Source organism: Urocampus carinirostris, chromosome 18 (assembly GCF_059441175.1).
Source record: "Urocampus carinirostris isolate Australia breed hairy pipefish chromosome 18, RoL_Ucar_1.0, whole genome shotgun sequence".
In the NCBI taxonomy this organism is placed as follows: domain Eukaryota; kingdom Metazoa; phylum Chordata; class Actinopteri; order Syngnathiformes; family Syngnathidae; genus Urocampus; species Urocampus carinirostris.
This window is the reverse complement of record NC_142366.1, coordinates 15,572,796-15,594,718: the sequence shown is the minus strand read 5'-3', so window position 1 is coordinate 15,594,718 and position 21,923 is coordinate 15,572,796. Positions and strand designations below refer to the sequence as shown.

Below are 21,923 nucleotides of genomic sequence, written 5' to 3'. Positions count from 1 at the left end.
ATACAGTATGAAATGCGCTTTCACATGAATCAGCCAATCTGAGATCTCAAATCAAGGGGTGCTGGCCGATGGGCATCGTTAGAACCTAATGAATGGCCACTCGGCTTGAAGATTAGCTGCCAGAGACATTCTTCAATGGTACGGGAAGCATCCATTGTGGGGGTTTTTTTGTTCTTGTTTTCTTTTTTATATAATGACTTTTTTAAATTAAATGTTTTTGTTCTCGATCTTTTTAAAAAAACAATATATATATTTATTTTTTCTGGTAAGCAATGAACCAGCAATAATTGAAACGCAAAGTAGCGATGGTCCTTGTATTAAAAGGTTAGGCGCATCGTTTGAGGTGTCCTAAAAAAGTCGAAAGTAAATTTTTTTTATATGGCAATGCTCAACTAAGTTTGATTGCCCCTGGTGTTCTTTTTTGGGACTACTTCCTCGAAAAATATTCCATAAAAGAAGGGTCTTAAATGTGCTGCCCGGGGGCCAATTTGGGGCCCCCAGGATGATAGTTGCCTCAATATCAAAGATGATATGACAGTGTGTATTATTTGCCCACTAGATGTCACTGTATTCCATCGTGACGGAAACGAGTGCTAAAAGCACAACGGAAGAAGACAAAATACAGAGACTCAAAGTGACCTTATTACTTTTGGAGAGAAGAGACATAAGAAAAGAAAAATAGAAAGAGGAAAATGAAAATAAGGCAAAAGTAACACCAAAGAAAAATGAAAAATAGAAATTTACATTTTTTCGTGTTGTTCTTTTTTCTCTTAAATTCCTTTCTTTTGTTCTTTGTTATCCCGCCTTTTTCCATTTTTTCGCTTTCTTTTTCCCTACTTTTCTTTTTATTCCTGTTTGGTTTGTAATATTTTTACTCTCCGAATTGTATTCCTTTTTCTAAAAAAAAATCTTTCTCCCTTTTTGTCTTTCTTTAAAATTGGAAGAAAAAGGCTGCTTTTTGCTCCCTTTCATTCTCCGTAGTTTAGTCTTCCTTAGACTCCTTTTCGCTTGACCCACACATGACAGCGACATCTAGTGGGCGAATATATAAAACACTTTTCCTTTAATAACAGTGAGATGTTTTTATCTTTTTATGGAAAAGCCCACTTGGCCCAACCTCACCCGGCCCCTAGCTTCTAGCGCCCCCTCCTGTCCTAAAACATGATGTACAGTCAAATTTAAATGTCAGTTTTAATTGGACATCATCTATATTTGTAGCTTTTTCTCATTTATATTTTCATATCTTATTAAAAAAAAATTTCAATGCGATAAAAAACTGTTACGAGTTACTGGTGCTTGAGAAATTGTGAAAATTGTCTTGGAAAGTCTTTAAAAAAGTGCTTGAATTAGACCATAATCCCCGTGAGTTGCATTTTGGTCCCGAAACTAATTTCAGCACAGATTTGTTTTAAAAAAAAGTGCACATTTTTTGAGAAGGACTTCATAATAAATGAGTCAAGAGCACAAACGAGGAAATCGACTTTTAATTTCTCCACAAAAGTTTAAAGACACACATTTGTCACAGCTGCCACGTTTTCAACCAATCAAAACGCTCCTTTTCAGGACACGCCTCCTCTATCTAAACACAATGTTCCCCAGTGATTTAGGATCCAGCAGCAGTATTGCGGCCGAGGTCCAACTCATCTCTGAAGAGCGAGATGAAGCTGGAAAACTACGGCGACCGGATGATGAAGGTGCTGTAACACGCGGCCCACGGGCCGGCCAAGGGTTTTAACCTGGCCCCTGGGACGACGCTGAGAGAAGCACAAGAGAAGAAAAGAGCTGCGGTTTTTAATATGTCCGTTTGATGTCGATAAAACCAGGCACCACTCGCCAAACGAGCTGGATTTTTTTTCCTCTCTTCTTCTTTAGCGCTCTTTTTTTTCTTTCTCCCTTTTTCTTTTCTTTTTGTCTTTCACAAAGTGTTTTTTCTCTTTCTCTATATCTCGTCTGTAGTTCTTTCATCTTTATTATGCTCTTTATTTTTCCCTCTTTCTCGCTTTCTCTGTTTCTCTTGCTCTTTCTGTCTCTTGTTCTTGCTCTTTTTTCTTTTTCCCTCACCCTTTGTCTATTTTTCTACTCTTTCTTCCGCTTGTTTTCTCTTACTTCATCTTTCTCTGTCATTTGTTCTTAATTTCTCTCTCTTTTTTGTCACCCTCTGTTATTCTTTTCTTTTTTTCTCTTTATTTCTCGTTTTTCTTTTTATCTTCTTTCTCGCTCTCACTTTCACTCTTTTTTCCTTTCTTTTTCTCTTATCCTTTGTCTTTTCTTTTTCTCATTTTTCTGTCTTTTCTCTTACCCTTTGTCTCTCTTTTTAATCTTTCTCTTTTTTCCTCAATGGTATTTTCATTATTTCTCTCTATTTCTCTCTCTCATTCTTGTTCTTGCTCTTTTAATTTTTCTTTCTTCTCTCTCACTCTCCATCTTTGTCTTTTTTCTTTTCTTTTTTCTCTCATCTTTTTGTCTTTCTTCCCGTTTCTCTCTCTCTCTATCTCTCGCTTTCTCTTCAATCCATTAGTCCGACCCCCGTGTGAATGTTTTTGTCCTACCATGTGTCCCCCTAACTAAAACGAGTGTGACATCCCTTTCACAGGACAATCTCAGTCCTGCGTTAGGCAACTGTCGTGCGCGCGATGGTCTGTGAAGGTCCGGGTAACGTAAAAACACCAAAAACAATGAACACTTGGTGACTCTTACTGAAAAAAATCAAAGATATCAGAAAACAATACTTCCAAAAGGTGTCCAATCTACCAGGTTCAAAAATCATACTTTGTGACCTGAACCACGGGTCAAATAATAGCTGCCCCTCCTCCCCTGACATCACCCGGGACTTGATCTCTCTTAAGAGCTTTAAGAACGGATTAAGCTAATACTACCCAGAGCTTTCAGATCTGTTGACCAGTAAAAAAAACAAAGACGCACATCTCTATCTACAAACAGGGTTCGCACGGGTGCTTGAAATCGCCAAAAAATGCTTGAATTCTCATGTCGAGTTTTCAAGGTTTGAAACGTTTGTAAATTGCTTGAGAATGCTGGAGATTGTTGCCATGTTTCTGGGCAGTCTGACTCGATAGAACCACGCGAGTCTTTTCAAACACAATGCTGCCGACACCGCTTTCTGGTGACTTTGATTTGGCATTGCGATTTACGAGAAGTCTGGCACGAATCGATCCATAGCTCAAGGTTTGGATGTTGTCGGGTACTGTTGGTACAAAAGCCAAATTTGATACAACATAGACTAAACACAGGCGGTGTACTGGAATTCCTTACTACCCTCACATTCCTTCCTACCAATGCCCAGTACGCTGACGGCGATTTGTTTGAGTAGTTATAGCTTTCGGTTTTATTTAATCTCATTTGACTCTGTCACTGCAATCAAAATACGGTTTTCTGATGTACTTTTGAAGCCTGGTGTGTTTTCCCGCTATAGCTTTCTCGCATGGTGTTTGTTGACTACAGTTATCGTGCAGCGTATGTATGCATGCCAACTAGAGGTAAGATTTTAAGCCCAAGCCCTATCTATAATTACCTTCGGGCCAGGCTTCTTTTTCGCAGACTTTTATCAAAAAAAACAAAAAAAAATTATCCGCCTGTCTTTGTTCTTTGTTTCTTTTTTTGGGTTGGAGGATCCACGCGATGGATTCCATCCCTCACTTGCAGCCACGATTCGGTCCCACTTTTGCGCTTGGTGGAACGTAAGGGTGGCGGAATCTATCGCGTGGATTATCCATAAAGAAAGAAACAAAGAACAATGACGGGTGGATAATAAAATGTGAAAATTCGTGTTTACTTCGAGCTTGGTCCCTCACCTCAAATAAAGTTTTTTTGAGGGGGGAATCAGGCTGGGCAGGAGCTGGCCTGGATTTTATTTAAAGTTCTGTTTGTAACAATTTGGAGTTTCAGTGTTTGCTAGTTTTACTTGATTGTAAAGATAACAAAACTGCTGCTATCAGGTCAGCCTACGATTGGACGTCTCAAGAGAGTAGGTAAGAATTTCAGAACAACGGCGGCACAGAAACTCTGTTTTAATTTCCATGCCCCATTCAGTGAATGGTAGCTGCTGGTTTATCATTTTACCTGGGATTTTTTTTCGTTTTTCTGGTTTATTTATTCTCTGTGACCTCAGACAACATGGCTATGGATTGACTCACACCAGATTTCTTTTAATAATACTGGAAAAATTCGCTTTGCGAGTCCTTGAAAAGTGCTTGGATTTGGCCTTGAAAAGGTGTACGAACCCTGTTACCAAAGATAAACCTGGGTCTCAGATTATTGACATTAAGGGTGCAACAGCACATACTTTGGTTTTAAGATTAAAGTCTAATCTACATGTATGACAGGAATTGAGTAAATGCTTATCTGGTCACATGAAAAAGTTCTACCAGAAAATTGGTTCAGGATTCAAATATTGTCAGATGACAAAAACAGGAAAGTTCTACATCAGAACAGAGTTCTACTAATGAAACAAATAATGGCAGTATGTTTGAAAGTCTTAAAATTTTGATTTTACTGTAAATTCCGAACTACAGACCGCTCACCTGATTCAAAACTGAGTTTATCGACACGAGTTTTTCGATGATGTGACCGTTCAAAATAAGGATTTCAAATTCAAGCATGTATTTACTACTGTGTCAAAAGCAAATATGAATGAAGGCTGCTTCGCATAAAAGGTGAGCCCTAATTTCTATGCAACAGCGCCAGGGCAAACGTACTGTGGAGAGTAGTGCCAGATTGCAACCCGGACGTGTTGGTGGTTTCTACGGTGACAGGACAAATTGCTTGTCATCGTTCCTCGAGGATTAAAGAAAACGACCTGACATGGAGGCGATAATACGGAAAGAGAAATGTAGCGTTTTGATCGATAACTTCCGCAGCAGTTCAATTCGAATGTAAAAATCGAGGACTTGATTTTTGTGTGGAAAAAGTTTATCATGAGTTGCCATGTTGACAGACACAATTGCATTTGCTTGTCATCGTTCCTCGAGGATTAAAGGAAACGACCAACATGGAGGCCAATAATACGGAAAGAGAAATTTAGCGTTTTAGATCGATAACTTCCACAGCGGTTAAATTCTAATGTATAAATTGAAGACTTTGTGTGGAAAAAGTTTATCGTGAGTTGCCATGTGTACAGACACGATTGCATTTGCTTGTCATCGTTCCTCGAGGATTAAAGGAAACGAATCGACATGGAGGCCGATAATACGGAAAGAGAAATTTTGCGTATTCGATCGATAATTTCAGCAGTGGTTCAATTCGTATGTATAAATCAAGGACTTGATCTTTGTGTGGAAAAAGTTTCTTGTGAGTTGCTTTGTGTACCGACACAATTGCATTCGCTTGTCATCGTTCCTCGAGGATTAAAGGAAACGACCTGGCATGGAGGCCGATATTACGGAAACAAAAATGTAGCATCTTAGATCGATAACTTCTACTGCTGTTCAATTTGGATGTATCAGTTGATGACTTAAATTTGTGGGTAAAAAAAGTTGAATTATCATTGTGAATATTTAATTTTTTGCTCCTGTTATAATAATATAGGATTGAATATAATAGGTGTCCTAAAATGTTTCTGTACAACACTGCGGAGTTTGATAGGTAGAGCGTATGCTTTGTGGGAAAAAAAGAGCAGCTCACCGTTTTCCTCGGTGCCACCACGAACCAAAGAAGGCCGCACTGTATTTGCAGCCGTAGTGCAAAACCGTAGCGGCTTGTAGTTTGGAATTTACGGTATTTTATTCCTGTACCTTGCCAATATCTTTGAAGTGCTTGTCACAATCCAAATAGACAAATGCAAAACATCTAAGGGAAGTGATTGTTCATGCCCAGGCTATGGCAACATAAAAAGGTAGGCACCAAAAGGATTTTCAGGAGTCCTTTGTTTACAAAATGGGACAGTTTTCACCACAGAAGTTGTACAACAGATCCAACACATCTGGCTCTTGGAGGTTTCGAGCTACCAACCCCTGTCCTTTCTTTGGTTGTTCAAGCACCACCGCCTCACCATCTCCTTGGATCACCTCCAACGGATGGACCTTGTTGTTCATCATCCCAACAGCAGATCCGTTTCTGCCCGGTCTCATTTTGGCAATGCTCTCCAGCTTTGCATCTTCATCCTGACACACTTCAGAGTCGCTAGTGTGCGGCAAAGAGAAATAGGTGCACATTTTCGACTTCCTGTGATCTTCGGGCTCGGACGTCGTGCTGAGAAGGGAGTAGGGGGTGTCGTCTTGCGTGTCTTCGTAGCTGTCTTCGACTTGGACGGAGTCGACCGGGTTTCTATTGATTCCGGTCGGATCCGAAACCGATTTTCGAATGAGAGCGTTCTCTCGGATGAGCCACCGTCCCTCGTCGATCGGAACGCTATCGCCGGGTCCGACCTGTGCATTGAAAGCGATGCAACGGGTGGCCTCGGTCAAGGTGTCGAGAGCATTGGCGGAGTTGAAGTATGACAGCTCGGATGACGCTTTGGATCTTGCTGTGTGGAAAGGCAAGATCATTCTAGAGTGCTTTTTGGCTTTGGGGGCTGATGGGGATTTCTCAGCGCCATTGCTCTTTCCGTATAGTCTTTCGATGGTTCTCCTCACAAACCCTTTACTGATGGACTTTCGCACTAGATCTTCCTCAGTGCCCGATTTCTCATTTGATGTTTGGGTCTGATAGCCACCAGTTGGCGATGTCTCAGAAGGCTGATTTTTATTGAGGCCGTGCTTTCCGTATTCTGCGAAACTCTTTGCCAAGAACATTTCCCGAATCGACCTGACCCTGTTGCCTTCGGCCTCCGCAGGTGCCACACCGCAGGAGTCGTAGCTGAAGGATAGCGACGACTGTGGGGCGGATCGGCTGCTTTGCTCAAATATTTCAATTGCCTCTTCTGACAAAAGTGAAACCTTTTTTGCTTGATCTTTGTTATAAATTGGTTTTTGGGCATCGGCTACCTGCTTTTCCAGTAGACTCACCCTCACCGCGACAGGTTGGGAGGACTCTTCTTCACACAGGTCTTTGGTAACTTCTACTTTGTCACACGTTATGGTTGTCTTAGAGGTTTGGTGTTCTATTACAGAGCCACATTCACCTTCAGTGTTTGAAGCTTGATCGTAGAAGCTCAACTCCTCACCAGAGTTTTGAATTTCGCTGTATTCAGGCGCAGACGATGCTCCGTTTTGGTCACCACCACACAGGTTATTGATGCTGTTGTCATTGGGTTGGTCTCTTTCAGGATTTGGGTTATGCATTACCTTTTCATAACACAGTTCATCCTGCTTCGTGTTTTCAAATTCTTCCGAATTCACCTCACACTGTCTGGATGTCCCTGCCTCAACTACCTTTGATCCTTTGTCTTCATCTCCTGGTTGGGTTTCATCCACACTCTCCATTTTGCTTTTGGTGTTTGATTGCTGTTTTTCAGATCTTTCCTCCTGACAGTGATTGATTTCCACATAACAGTCTTTTTGTTGAGTTTTTTCCTTGTATTCTATACATGGGTATTGTTGCATGGCAAGATGTGATATGTAGTTTGGGTCCATTTTCTTCTGTCCGTCATTATATGCCTCCTCGTGTTCTTCCGTCCCATGGGTACGATTCAGCTTTAGCTTCTCTTGGCTAGGGTTTATGAAACCAGTTGAGAGAGACATGAGTTCTTTTTTAAGGATTTCTGGAATACCAAGCCCATTAATGAGGTTATCAATGTCATGTTCTTCTTGATAAGTGTTACCATGACTCTGGAAGTCCTTCCAGCTCTTCTTCACATGACTTGAAGCCGACTTCCATAAAACTGAAAGACCTTTTTCTAACTGTTGGGAGTCCTCAATGCTAGCAACTTCCCGCAATTCGTCGATCATCCTCAAGGCCTCGGCGCAGGTCACATCGTTTACCTTCACTCCGTCCACCTTAAGGTTGGAAATACTGTCTTTTAGGGCTATGATGGACAAAAATGCCAGGAGTACTTTGGATGAGGAGCCAAACATGGAAGTTACATGGGAGGAAAAGTCTGATTTACTGCTTGACTTTTCCAAGGTTGACAGACATTGCGCAATATGCTGGACGGAATTCATAGGGCCGGAAACTCTCTCGAGAATAGGTTCCAAGTTTGGCTGGTCAACTGTGTTTGGCAGCCGCTGTTCTACTTCAGATTCAGTTGTCGATTTTTGTTGATGCTCCTGTTGGAGCGCGATAGTGTGCTTTGGAATTTCAACACCAAGTTCTGATGGTTCAATATCATGCAGAGGGTTTATCTGCTTTTTCCGGGATGATGATTTCCTATTTCCTGGAGCCTCTGAATCTGATGACGAATTTTTGGAAACAATCCTTCTTTTGGAGTATCGTCTGACAGGAGGTGATGCCAAGTCCAACGAGTTTGGATACTGACTTTGTTTGCTTTGCTCAGGCAGGGTCTGTCGTTTCTTGGGCAAAGGGCTGACCTTTGTTATTGTTGTCTTATCTAAAGGGCGACTCTGTAAGGATTGTGACCTTGTTAACTCAGATGTCCCATTTTTGGCTTGCAATTTTGGACTTTGCATCATTTTTGGACCAGGACAAGAAGAAACATTCGATGTTTTGATGTCACTTGATAGCACACTTGATGACGAAAGCCTTTCTTCTGACAGAAGACTATTTGGTGACACAGAAGAATTAGACTTAAGACTTAAAAGAGATTGCTGTTGCTCTTCATTGCTAATTGCGGCAAATTCTTCCATACTAGACATTTTGAGGGATGTTTTCTCTTCCAGAGACACGTTTTTTACCAGAGGTGCCGTTCCGATATACATAGATTTTGGTAATGTTTCCTCTTCCTTTGGAACGTCAGTCTCTAAAAGTCGAGTCATTTTCATAATGTTCTGGGAATTTGGTAAAGCCTCGATAGTTGGCTCTTGATTATTCATTGGATATGAGCCTATTTCATTTTCCATACCAGATTCTTCCTGCATTTTCTCTCTGGACGTAGAATTGAGGGAAAGATCAGGAGACCCTTGAAGTTCATTATGATTTCCGTTTTCACTGCTAGGTGGCATCTGATTTTTGTTTTTAGGCTTAGCTTTTTTTAGTTCTACGTTTATTTTATGATTGTTTTGAGCCGTCTGGTTTTCCAAATACTGTATTTTCTCTTTTACAGAGGGTCCTTTCACATCCTCAACCAAAGCTAATTCTCTGACAATCTCTGCTTCAACAGCAGGGATCTGTTCCTGAATTTCTGTCCTGCTGAACTCGCTTTGGCTGTCAGAATGTTTAACATGCACTTTGTTCAGCCAGTTCTCAACATACTCGTTACCAGCAGAGCTTTCAAATTCAGACAGGGACATTTGCTTTCGGGCGTCACGATGCTTGTCTCGATGCACCGATGTCTGCCGAGTTAACACCCAGCGTGTCTCTTTTAGATTTGGGTTCTTGAGTATTTTATCTTTAGGCTTTGTGCTTTTTCTCCCAACATTCCGATTATTGTTTTGGGGAGTTCTCCTTTTGAATTTTGTTAAACTTTTTGCTGGTCTTAATTTATTCCCATAAATCTTCTTGATGAATCCGGCGCTGGTGAATGTACTTGTTTTCTTGCGTTTTTTGGTGTCTGCTGTCGCACTTTGTATCATGCTCTTCTTCTTTGGTTTAGGGCTCCTTCTGGTCTTAGTTCTAGGTGGTTTTTGTTCAAGATTGGTGAGCTTTGCTAGCTGTGTAGAGTGTGTGGAACGTTCCCAGGACTCATAACGATAATTTCTTTGTAGAGGTCTACTTTCTGAAGTAGCTGGCCTATTATAGGAATCTATGTTTGCATTGTAATTATCTTGGCAAGTTTGCTGTTCACAGATATGCAGGACAGTTTCCGCTATGTCCCCCTCACTCGATCCCACATGCAAGAAATCAGCTGATTTACACAACGACATGTTTGTGGTGCTGATGCTGTTGGCTTCCATAGAGCTGAGTCTTCTTGGTTTTGGAATCGGCCTTGTGCTACTCTTCAGGACTGTGCAGTACTGCCCTGTCACGGCTCCATTCTCGGTTTCTTCCTGGTGTGAGTAAGATTCAATGGATTCTATGCTCTCCATAATCAATTGCTTTTTTCTGATTTGTGCATGTCCAGGCGTCGCTGCTCTGAGGGGAGAGGTTGTCCTGCTTTTGATTGTGTCGTCTTCGTAGCTGCTTTGACTTAAAACTCTGTTGCAGAGGGATGGCGGGTTATCGTCTTTATCGTCTTTAGACTCGTCCTTGTTGATTTTTTCATTGGAAGAGAGAGGGTCTCCAAAATCCGGCACGGCAGGGCAGACGTCCTGCTCCGACTCTGACTCGGGTAAACAGGCCGTATCAAGCTGGTTGCCCATACCAGTGCGGGAAAGTGTAGTTGTCCAGTGGAGGGTCTCCTCCTCCTTCACAGTCAAGCGCACCCTCATCTCTACAGTCATGCTACCATCCTGGTTCACTCGAAAAGACTTTTCAATGTCATCCTCGTTGGGCTCCAAGCAGTCCATCCCTTCACCCTCTTTTTCAGCAGCAACTTGTCCCGAATCATATCCTAAAGAGTTGGCATGGTGGCTGGCCAGTTCGCATGAGCTTTCCATGAAGGAATTGTGAATCTTGTTCACGATGTAGCGCTCCGAAGACGTTGAAAAGTTTCTTGACTTGGACCCATAGGATGGTGACTTCTTTTTGCCTTCTCGAGCACGAAACAGCGGAAAACATTTTTCAGGTCGCAGTGGAGATGAGAAGAACACCCAGAAACATGTAAGAAGAGGAAAAAAAACAATTAGAAGCTCCTTCTATGAGTAGTCAGCCTCGTATATGCCATAAGTAGGTCATCTATGGTGTAATGCACAATGAAGTTGCGTCAGCACATTTCCCTGCTTTATCCTGTGATGCTAGGTAGATTACACAGGTCACGTGATTGAACGTACCACTAGATTGAAATGAAGTGGACTTACGGTTGAGAGCCTTCAGTCTCCTAACACTCATCCGGTTGCCGGGTTGCCTCATTGATCTTGGTGACGTCTGGGTGTTGTAGTTTGCAGGTCTGAATGGCTCTTTGCCCACTGCCACTACCACACCAGAGCACAAGATCAAGCTCGGGAGCCCTTCAACCTTTGGAAAATGAAACCGAAGTTTAATTTTCAGTGGTACAAGCGAGACTGGTTTCATTGATAGCTTTCCGATGGAACCAGAGCTGATAACATTGGTGTGCATGTCACTAGGATCTTCCCAGGTAAAAACAGATCCCTTGTTGCCTTACATAGCAGTATCCCAGAGTGCATCGCGTTGGATTACGATGGGTGCTAAAGAAGCTTAAGACGTACCTTTTGTGGGACAGCCATTTACAGAACAACTCAAACGAGAAATATATACCGTAAATTCCGGACTATAAGCCACTACTTTTTTCCCAAATGTTCAACCCTGCGGCTTATTCAGTGATGCGGCCAATTTATGTATTTTATCTAACAGCCGGCGGCGGCGCCCGAGTACAGAAAGTAAGATTTAGACCGGTGGAATATATGCGAGTGTGTTGCTAGCGTGTTTTTGAATAAAGGAGCGTAGGATGACGTCTACATGACAAAGTCTCTTTCCCATACTGGGGAAGACGACTTTAATGATGTCAGTTACAAGGAGGAAGATGAGCACGGTTTACCATGATTTTTACAAGTACCGTATTTCATTTTTATCAGACTGGTTTCCTAGTGTTGTGAGCGTATTTCTAGTAGCGTTTTGCTACCCTTCACAGACACGGTTTGGGATGAAAGTTATCATATTATTATTAAAGCTTTGAAAACTCTCTCGGTGTACCGTCTTTCTTTGTAAATATGTGTAACCATGTATAATATCTATTTGCCAGAGACTTATTCTGATATGTTTTCCACGGGCGAATCAAAAAGAAGGGGCGAATACAACGGGGGCTGATGGGAAGTGGAGTAAAGGTGAGACGTGTTTGTGGACGCAGCGGACAATAGTGGATATATATTTTTCCCACCCTTACCTTTGGAAATATACTTTTTTTTTTCCCTTGGATTATTTTCAACGGGACCCGGCCTCTGCAGGTCTGCGTCATATCATAAGTACCGGTATCATTTTACGTTCAATTTGCCGGCTGTGGTTTTTGGACTGTGTACTTCATATTCAGTTACAATTGCGGAACTCAAAGTCGGATCTGGGTTAATCTCGTGATTGTGTTACATGGGTAATATGGGCGCATGCGGCTTATATACAGGTGCGGCTTGTGTAAGTACAAAAGCGGTTATCCTCTTAAAATGTGGTGGGTGCGGCTTATAATCGGGTGCGCTCTATAGTCCGGAATTTACGGTAGTTAGGGATGAACTTACGCGTCTGCCATCAGCCGTGTGTAGCTTCACCACCTGGAACTGCATCATATCTGAAATATATTCCAGGATCCCCTCAAACGTTGCTGTGCTCCTCTTTTGGAGCACCAAGGTGTGTTTTACAAAGGGGTCTCCGTTCCGAAAGACCTCCAGTCTCTTCGGTATGTGCACAAGCGTGGGCTTTTGCTCCCTGAGAAAGGCCCTTGGCCGCTGCAAGTTCCTGTGGCGGGAGCTGACTGGTGTGGCGTGGTACCAGGGTGCCAGCTTCCTCCTGGCTAATGCCAGGTTGATAGGCTTTACCTTCCGGTTGTCAGAGCAAATATAAGACTTGCCGTCCTCCAACTCGTCCAGCGTGTTAATGGCATGAACCCCCCGGGGGGTTGTGATGTTCCTCACGCCGAATGCCAGCGGTACTTTCTTGGAGAGGCTGTCCAGTAGGGCATCGAACGTTTTAAAGGTGCGGTTATTGACAACCATGCGCAGGCCGCTGAATTGAGGATCACCGCTCTTGTAGAAGCACACCCTCTTGGACAAAATGGGGTTGGTGATACTCGCATGGCGGGGGGTGCCGAAGGTACGCAGACTCCCCGAGGACTGGTCAGGGGGTACCCTGCGGAGGCTTGACTCGTTCATCCCTGTGATTGGTTCTGAGGGACAACAACACAGGGTCATCAGCAATGTTCCCTCTAAGCTGCGTGTGTGCGCAATTGCGCACTACCCAGAGCTTTTCCGCGCACAAGAAAATCTAGCCAGCTCACAAATGTCAGGGCTCGACATTGCTAATTAAGAAGCGACTTAAGTCAAAGTTACAGTGCATGAAGGTCAAAATACACGGGTTCCCCTGACGCTGTGTTCTAAATGCGGTATTTTGAAGTTAATGTCAAATCAGAACAAAGTTGAGTAAAGTCAGTAGAGTTTTTCGAGAACCGACTTCTTCGGCTCGGCTCACTAAAGAGAACCGGCTCTTTCGGGTCCCAAACGGCTCTTCAGGTTGTTTTTGCTTCTTTAATCCCTACACGACCAAATATTATGTAAAACTGTACACAAAATGACTTAAAGGAAGGGTGGGGGAATAGAACAAAAAGAAAAAAATACCAACATGAAAAAGTAGTGAAAAGCTGAGAAAAAAAGAAACAAAAGGAAGAGGAAAAATTCAGAAAAAAGCCAGAAAAAAAGAAAAGAAAGAAACAGAGGGAAAAAAGTAAATAGAGAACAAAAAGAAAAAAGTAACAGCTAGGAAAAAATAAACACAATGAGATTTTTTTTAAAGGAATTTTAAAAAAATAGAAAAAAAACAGGGATAAAGAAGAAAAAGTTTGTGTTGCAGTCGAATAATTGCCAATTATACCAAGTCAATCTTGTTGCCAACATTGTACCTCCACTAAAAAAATGTGATTAAATACAGTTCTGTATCGTGCAACCGACTAAATAAGCCCCCAAAAATGTTAATATTATGCGACAAAATATAACAGGAAAAAAAAAGAAATGGATATCTTGTGAAAGAATTGTTGTAAAAAACAAATGACGTTTGTAGGCCGTACAACCTTTGCAATAATACATGAGTCAATTCATTCAAAAGTGAAATTTTTTTTTGCATTACCGTAAACCCAGCAAAATGTAACTCGATGTCAAATTTTGGACATGTTTAATAATCAATTATCTTGCCACACTTGGGATTGCTGTTGCTCACTGTTGTTTCAAGCGTTGCTCACCGACTTTGATTTCGTTCTTTTAGAAATCTTTATTCTATGCATTATCTTTGTTTCTTAGGGATGGTTCCATTCTTTAAATAATTCATCTGTTGACTACTAGTTTCTTTAGAAGTTTTGAAAGGAATCACTAGTTACTTGTACTTACTTGTTACTCTATATTTATTGAAAATTAATCCCAGCTTTAAAATCAGTCATTTTGTTGCATAAAAATTTAGTGTTAAAAGGGAACCAATATTGTGATCTAAGTTCTGGACTGTTTGATTCTTGGAAATATTTGGACTTATCTCAGCAAAGAAGTAGCTTTGGAAGATACCACCGAAATGCAAGATCACCTGCGGTGCGCTGAATGGACATATGTTGTTTACTTGAACTGCAGTCACGAGGCCTTGATGGGATTTGTAGGAAAGAGTCCAACGTAAGAGTTCCCAGGAACTAATGACAGTATGGTACTGTTCTTAGTTTAAATGAGTGACTGTTTTGGTTATGGAGGTCTTTGCTGAACATTTTGCTACCTTTACAAATATGAGTTAGCTTTACGCCAACCTGGGAGCAATGTTCCCTGTAATTTTCCACAGGTGAGCAGCGCTTGAAACGACAGTGAGCAACCATAATCCCTAGTGTGGCAAGATAATTAATGATCTCACATGTCCAAAACTTGACATCAAGTTACATTTTGCTGAGTTTCTGTCAATGCAAAATGATTTTTCTCTTTTGAATGAATTGACTCATGTACTATTGCAAAGGTTGTGCGGCCTACAAATGTCGTTTTTTCTTACAATTCTTTCACAAGATATCCATTTCCTTTTATTTCCTGACATATTTTGTCGCATAATATTAACATTTTTGGGGGCTTATTGAGTCGGTTGTAAGATAAAAAACTGTACTTAGTCACATTTTTGAGTGGGAGTACAATGTTGGCAACAAGATTCACTTGATATCATTGGAAATTTGAATGCAACACAAACTTTTTCTTCTTTTTCCCTGTTTTTTTCTATTTTTTTTAAATTCCTTTAAAAAAAAAATCTCATTGTGTTTATTTTTTCCAAGCTGTTAGTTTTTTCTTTTTGTTCTCTATTTATTTTTTTCCTACATTTCTTTCTTTTCTGGCTTTTTTCTAAATTTTTCCTTCTTTTTTCTCTTCTTTTTGTTTCTTTTTTTCTCAGCCTTTCACTACTTTTTCATTTTGGCATTTTTTTCTTTTTTGTTCTATTCCCCCCTTCCTTTAAGTCATTTTGTGCATAGTTTTACATAATATTTGGTCATGTTGGGATTGAAGAAGCAAAAACAACCCGAAGAGCCATTTAGGATCCGAAAGAGCCGGTTCCTTTTAGTGAGCCGAGCCAAAGAAGCCAGTTCCCGACAAACTCTACTAACTTTACTCAACTTCGTTCGACTTCAAAATACCGCATTTAGGACACAACGTCAGGGGAACCCGTGTATTTTGACCTTCATGCACTGTAACTTTGACTTGAGTCGCTTCTTAATTAGTAATTTTGAGCCCTGATTTTTGTGCGCTGGCTAGATTTTCTTGTGCGCTGAGAATGTGCGCGCAGCGCCTGGGAGCATTTTTGCCAAATTGCACCAGTCAGTATCCATTAAAGTCCCTTTCAAATGAACAATTAAAATAAAAAGGTGTTTTTTGGTCAGTTTAACGCAGACCTGGGCACTCTGTTCCTTGAGGGTCGCATGTCCTGCTTGGTTTTGGAGGTTTCTCTTCTTTAACTTAGGTGATACATATTATCAGCCCCTTAGCTAGCTGGCAAGAGCTTGGAATCAGAGGTTTTGGAGCAGAATCTCAGAAATTGGGCATAACATGCGGTCCTCGAGGACCAGAGTGCCCTGGGCTGGTTTAACTGTTCTAAAATGACATTCTAATCACTCAGTAATACCACTTGGAAAGTTGTAAAGAACCACGAGTTTCCTTAGCCAACAGGAAACCAAAAGTTCAAGTGCCATCACAGTTTTAATGTTTTTGGAATTTAATAGCCGTCATTGGCAATGAATGAATTCAACAGGAAGTCATCATTCTATTTTTTTTTTAATCGTATTATTTTATTTCCAACACAAGGATACTGCTGGAAGTGTGAAGTTCCCTACTGGGATGAATAAAGTATCTATCTATCTATCTATCTATCTATCTATCTATCTATCTATCTATCTATCTATCTCTAATTTGCTATCTATCTCTCTATCCATCTCTCTTTCTCTCTCTCTCTCTCAATCTCTTTCTCTCTCTCCCTCTCTATTTTGCTATCTCTATCTATCTATCTATTTATCTATCTCAATCTATCTCTATTTTTCTATCTATCCCTCTCTATTTCACTAATCTCTATCTATCTTTATATCTATCTATCTATCTCTATGTTTCTATATATATATATCTATCCATCTATCTCTCTCTCTCTCAATCTCTATCCTTATCTCTCTCTCTTTCTCAATCCCTATCTTTCTCTCCCTCTCTATTTCGCTATATCTATCTATCTTTCTATCTATCTATCTATCTATCTCTATTTTTCTATATATCTATCTCTCTATCCATCTCTCTCTCTCTCTCTCTCTCTCTATTTTGCTCTATCTATCTATCTATCTATCTCTATTTTGCTATCTATCTCTCTATCCATCTCTCTCTCTCTCTCTCAATCTCTGTCTCTCTCCCCCTCTTTATTTTGCTATCTCTATCTGTCTATCTATCTATCTGTTTTGGTTTAAAGTATACACATTGTTTTTTTTTCCCCCCAATCTCATTATTAGGCAAATTGAAAATTGTAATGATTGTATTTAACGCTTTATTCTCTTCTTTCATGATGGTTGCATTTTTGTAGAGTTGCGGGTGTAAGGCAAACTTTTGACTGCTCACAGCTTTGATTGAGTTAAAACCAGGGAAGTCAAGTTCAGTTTGGCTCTGGGGCAGGATTCAGACTCTGTTCCGAAGCGGGTTTAGTAAAATAATGTCTACTCTTCAAAATTTTAGCTTTGTTTTTTAGTATTATGCTTTATCATTCAGCCTTACTCAACATATTATAATCACGGATGATGAGGGATATTCTATAAATCCTTTGTATTTTAGTTTATATTATACTTTATTTGTTTTATTTTATTTCTTGTTTTTTTTGGGCTGTTAATGCAACATCCATTGCAGCCTGGTCATCCTGGAAGGGGGATTAATTCACTTAAGGTCCCTTCTCAAGGTTTCTTCATTTTCCTTATGCTGAGGTTTTTGAGTTTTTCCTTGCCCTCATGTGGGTTTTAGATCAGGGGATAGTGTCATAATAGTCTGTGGTCTCTGCAGCCCTTTGAGACTCCTTGTGACCAAGAAACCACGACTTGACTAAACACAACGCATGTATTTTCAAACAACATGGAGGAAAATAATTTCATATTTGGCATTGAATGTGTTTGGTTTCATTCAGAAGTTATAGAAATGCAGTTTTACACCTAAACCAACTCACCAGGCTATATAAACCCAACACCCAGAGAGAGCATTTGGTTAGCATTTATTTGAAAAAAATCTTAACATTTCATAGAAACGACGTAGAGACTCGCTTCTTTTTCTGACGTACTCGGAAATTTATGGCGGGCCTGATCCAGTAGGTTGCCAATGTACAGGGTTGGGTAGGGTTACTTTAACTTGATTACTTTCAATGACTTTTGGATTACTCCAATACCAAATATGCTAATAAAAGACAAAAGAAACTAAATATGAAAAGAATGACTCAATTTTGTGCAGGCTTGGGGAGTAACGGAATACATGGAACGGCAAAAAATGATGTTGGCAAGCTGTTTGGATTTATTTTAATTTTGTTTCTGTCGCATTTATGTTAGTTTTGCCGGAGATCAAAGAGATCAAAGCCAGGAGAGAAAGCTTACCACGTGTTGTGAGTCATCATTTTATTCCTATTTAGTTTCTTTTGTCTTTTATTAGCATATTTGGTATTGCAGTCATCCAAAAGTCATTGAAAGTAATCCAGTTAAAATAATCCTTCCCAACCCTGCCAATGTAGACATAATACTGAAATACAAAGCTAAAAATGACTTTTTTTTTACTGATCCAACTCACCTGAGAACAGAAAGTCTTAATCCAACCCTAGAGCAAGACCGTCTTTGACATGTATGCTGTAGTTTATTGTCATTGATAGCAAAGTAGTAAAAAATAAAGACACATTTAATTCTAATTCAAAAGAATTAGTGTTGTTTAGAGTTAGAGTTAGTGTTATTTTTTTTAACTTCCAGATGGATTTAAGAGAAATCGAATAGACTATTTCAAATGCAACATCCAAAGATAGAAGCCAAACTCACCTAGCTTGCCATTATAAAACCGGAGACAGGTTCTTTTTTTCTTCCTTTCTTTCTTTTGGGAGGATCTTGGAACCACCAGGTTCTACATCCCAACTCGTGTCCGGTTGGCTTCCACAGCAAGCGTTTATTTCGGGCTGCACCATGGAAGCTAATTTGCTTAATCTTTGCTCGGCACTAATCCTCTAGTGTGGTGCACGCTGGGCCATCCTCTTGACGTATTTACTTTTAAGTCTTGTTGTCAAATGTGTCCGGATGCTCAAACTTTAACTCCTTGCACTCGTATTTTTGTACCACGCCTTGAAAATAACTGGCGTCGACTTTCAAAAACATGGCTAGCAGAAGTGTGTGGGCTCATCCTACCGGGGTGTCTCTAATCTGTTTGAGCAGCTTGATTTTAATACGGATTAGAAAGGTGTTCGCCTGCAGGACCATGTCAGGGGGTGCAGAAACACAATGCAGGAACAGTGAGTGCAGTGGTGATTATTTTGGGCAGGGTTTTGTACACGGGGACTCAGAGGCAGGCAAGGGGTAGTAGATCCAGCTCAGTTAGCAACGGTAGCAGTCAAAAAAATTCATTCATTCAAATCTTTGTGATCCAGAAGGGCAGGGAAGGGCTCGGTACACTAGGATAACAAAACTGTGACAAGAGGCTTATGCAAACTAGCACCAAGCTGAGGAAACACAGTGTTTAAATAGTGAAGAGGAAGAGGTGTGCTTGGAGGGTAATCAGGACAAGTGACAGGAATTGTTGAATGCAAAGTAAAGCCAGGAAGTGAGTGACCAAATAAGGTAAGGACAAGCGAGAGGGGGAGAAAGAGCAAACCAAACTTGGGTGCTGGACTGTGACAGACCCTCAAAAATCCCGCTAGATAAAAAATAGTTAATTCGGTGAGTATGTTTGCTCGAGCACGAGTGATTTTGAGAGCAAAAGTGCAACTCGTTAAAAAAATAATGGTTGCATTTTATGAAATAGGAAGAAACTAACACGATAGGAAGGAAGGACTGTAAATAACCCACGAAGAAATCGAAATGCAACTCAGTCTTATATAAAAACACTCAATGAACAATGTATGTACAGTTTGCCCCTCAGGCAATTATGAATGATATATTTATACCAGCATATTTTTCTAGAAATAGATTAAGAGGTAGGTAAAATATTTTTTGCAGATTTATCACTCAAAAAGGTTTGAGATCATCAAATCAATTTTAATATCACACAGAGAAAACCCAAGGACATACAAAATGGACTTTTGAAGTGTTAATTCCATTTAAACCACAAAAAAGATCAAAACCCATGTGAAAATGTAATTACCTCAATTGACTTAAGGGAGCACTATTTTTCTGCTCATTTTTTGGCCAGTGTTTTGAAAAGAAAGAAATTAAAATGAGAAAGTAAAGGGAAAAAAGGAAGAAGAGATAGGAATAAAAAAAGAACGATACAAAGAAATAAAAAGGGAAAAGGACAAAAGAGGAAGAAAGAAAAAAAGCATAAAAGGAAAAAACAAAGGAAAGAATACAGAAAAAAATAAAGAAAAAAGAAGAGGTAAAGGAAGAAGAGAAAGGAATAAAAAAGAAAGATACAAAGAAAGAAAAGGGGGGAAAGGACAAAAGAGGAAGAAAGAAAATAAGCATAAAAAGAAAAAAACAACAGAAAGAATACAGAAAAAAAATACAAAAAAAGAGAAGAGGGAAAGAAAGAAAAAAGTAAAGAAAAAAAGAAAAAAAGAGAGAAAAAAAGAGGAAGTAAAATAGCCAGGAAAAATAAAGAAAAAAAGAAGACAAAAATGACACGTTCTTATTTTTGACATCCCGTAGCAGCAAAATGGCAGATAAATATGGCAGCTCCCATAGAAGAGGCTCATATTATGTAAAGGGAAAAAAATCCGTGTTTATGTAATTTAACTAATTATTTCAACATATTTTATATATTTTCTAGCATTGTAGGCACCGAATGAAACACACTGTCCCTTTAAGTTCAGCCCTTGCAGATAATGGATACATTTATTACTGATGCATTTTTTTCCATCCTTAATTTTTTTTTTCAATATATTATTTTGTGTCTAAAATTTTAATAAATAATATTTGAGAACAATGGGATATTTTTCTATCCCAACTTTTTGTGGAAATTCCGATTCCGCCAAACCTCATCTAGACCGTAGCTCTGGTGGCCTTTTGGTAAATTGAATTGGAGACCCCTGCTCTAAAGCAGTGGTTCTCAAAAAGGGGGTGTGGGTGTGATTAACATTGGGGAACTCTTTTTTTTTTTTTTTTTAACCTTCCTAGAATAAAGTGCAATCGCACCTCCACTACACCAGGGTGCAGTGGTGTTCTCATTGGCATTTAGCCACACAGTGCATTGAGTATGAATAGTAGAGATGAAGTGTAGCGCACCGTCAAGTGACGTAACGAAAAACAATTTTTTACACAGATGCGGAGACTAACAAAATTCTCCTCCCGAAAGATATGACGAGAAAGTTTGATGAGTAGCTCTTCACTGTGGCCACGGAGGGAGACGAACAAAGACTGGTGTGCTTGCTATGTTAAAAATGTTGGCGGCGGACAGCATAAAGCCAAATAAATTAGACTATCATTCTTTAATATTATGTAAAAGGACAAGAGGATTTCTTCTTCCGAGGGGGGTGTTGGGAATTGATTATCAAAATGTACCGTTTACTAAATTGTTCGAATTAGTTATCTGACCCCATTAACCAAACACAACCTACATTCACCCAACAATTTATGCGCGCTCGTTTCTTGCCGGAAAAGATGAACAGGAAGCCGACATTTCCACACGGGGGCAGATTTAATTTCATTAACAATTTAACGAAGTGTACTCCATCGAAAACAGCCGAATTAGTGTCGTTGGAGTCTCTGGGAAGCCTTCTTCTGAAGTCCTTTTTCTCTCTTATTGGCCCACGTCTCCCCGCAAGATGGTGTGCCGGCTCCTCCCATGGGCGTGCCAATGAAGCCCCCTGGGCTTCACCATCTCGGAGAAGAGCGTCACGACGTCTGGAACAACCAAAACAACGCCGAGCGTTTCTACGTCAGCAGGGCCTTTCTGCGTCTGGATGGGCTGATTATCTTATCAGCCTTATGTCCTGTTCCCTCCGTTCCTGTAAACAACATTTTCTACTAGGGTGCCCTGACCTCGCACCACAGCCCAGACAGTGAATATCTTTAGCATTAAATGTAATTTGTATTCGATCGTATAAAATCCTTCATGGGCGTGACAGAAAATAATTGACATGCACTGCTCTAAAGAAAAAACGAGAAGAGAAACCTTAAGGAAGCAAGGGAGATAAGAATGGCGTGAAGTTAGAAAAAAAATTATGAATTGAAGCTAGCTAAAGGGATTGCAACAATGTACGAAAGAATAAAAGAAAGATCGGAAGCGATCTTTTAGCGACCAAAAAGAGGGTTTCTCACGTCCATGTCGAATAAATGAAAAGAAATCCTGAAAACTGTTTGTTTGACATTGTGGCAAAGAGGAACTGCGTGTTTGTTGGTTTTACTTGGGGCGAGGGTCTTTGCCTGATTGCAAGCCGACTTTCCAATAAGCTGTCACGCAAGGCTTATTTCCCACATAAGACAATTTCAGCTTTGCTAGCAAGGCTAGCGCGTTAGCCGC

The 21,923-nt window shown here is 40.3% G+C and overlaps 1 protein-coding gene across 1 annotated transcript; it reads right to left on the bottom strand.

The window, feature by feature from the left end:
• Window positions 1-1,466: 1,466 nt before the first annotated feature.
• LOC148348488 (uncharacterized) lies at window positions 1,467-18,398 on the bottom strand. Its single transcript, XM_088322519.1, has 4 exons — window positions 18,296-18,398; window positions 12,291-12,934; window positions 10,905-11,061; window positions 1,467-10,636 (listed from the first exon to the last, which is right to left on the bottom strand). The coding sequence occupies exons 2-4, from the start codon at window positions 12,918-12,920 to the stop codon at window positions 5,883-5,885; spliced, it is 5,541 nt and encodes a 1,846-aa protein (XP_088178645.1). The 5' UTR covers window positions 12,921-12,934; window positions 18,296-18,398; the 3' UTR covers window positions 1,467-5,882.
• Window positions 18,399-21,923: the final 3,525 nt, after the last annotated feature.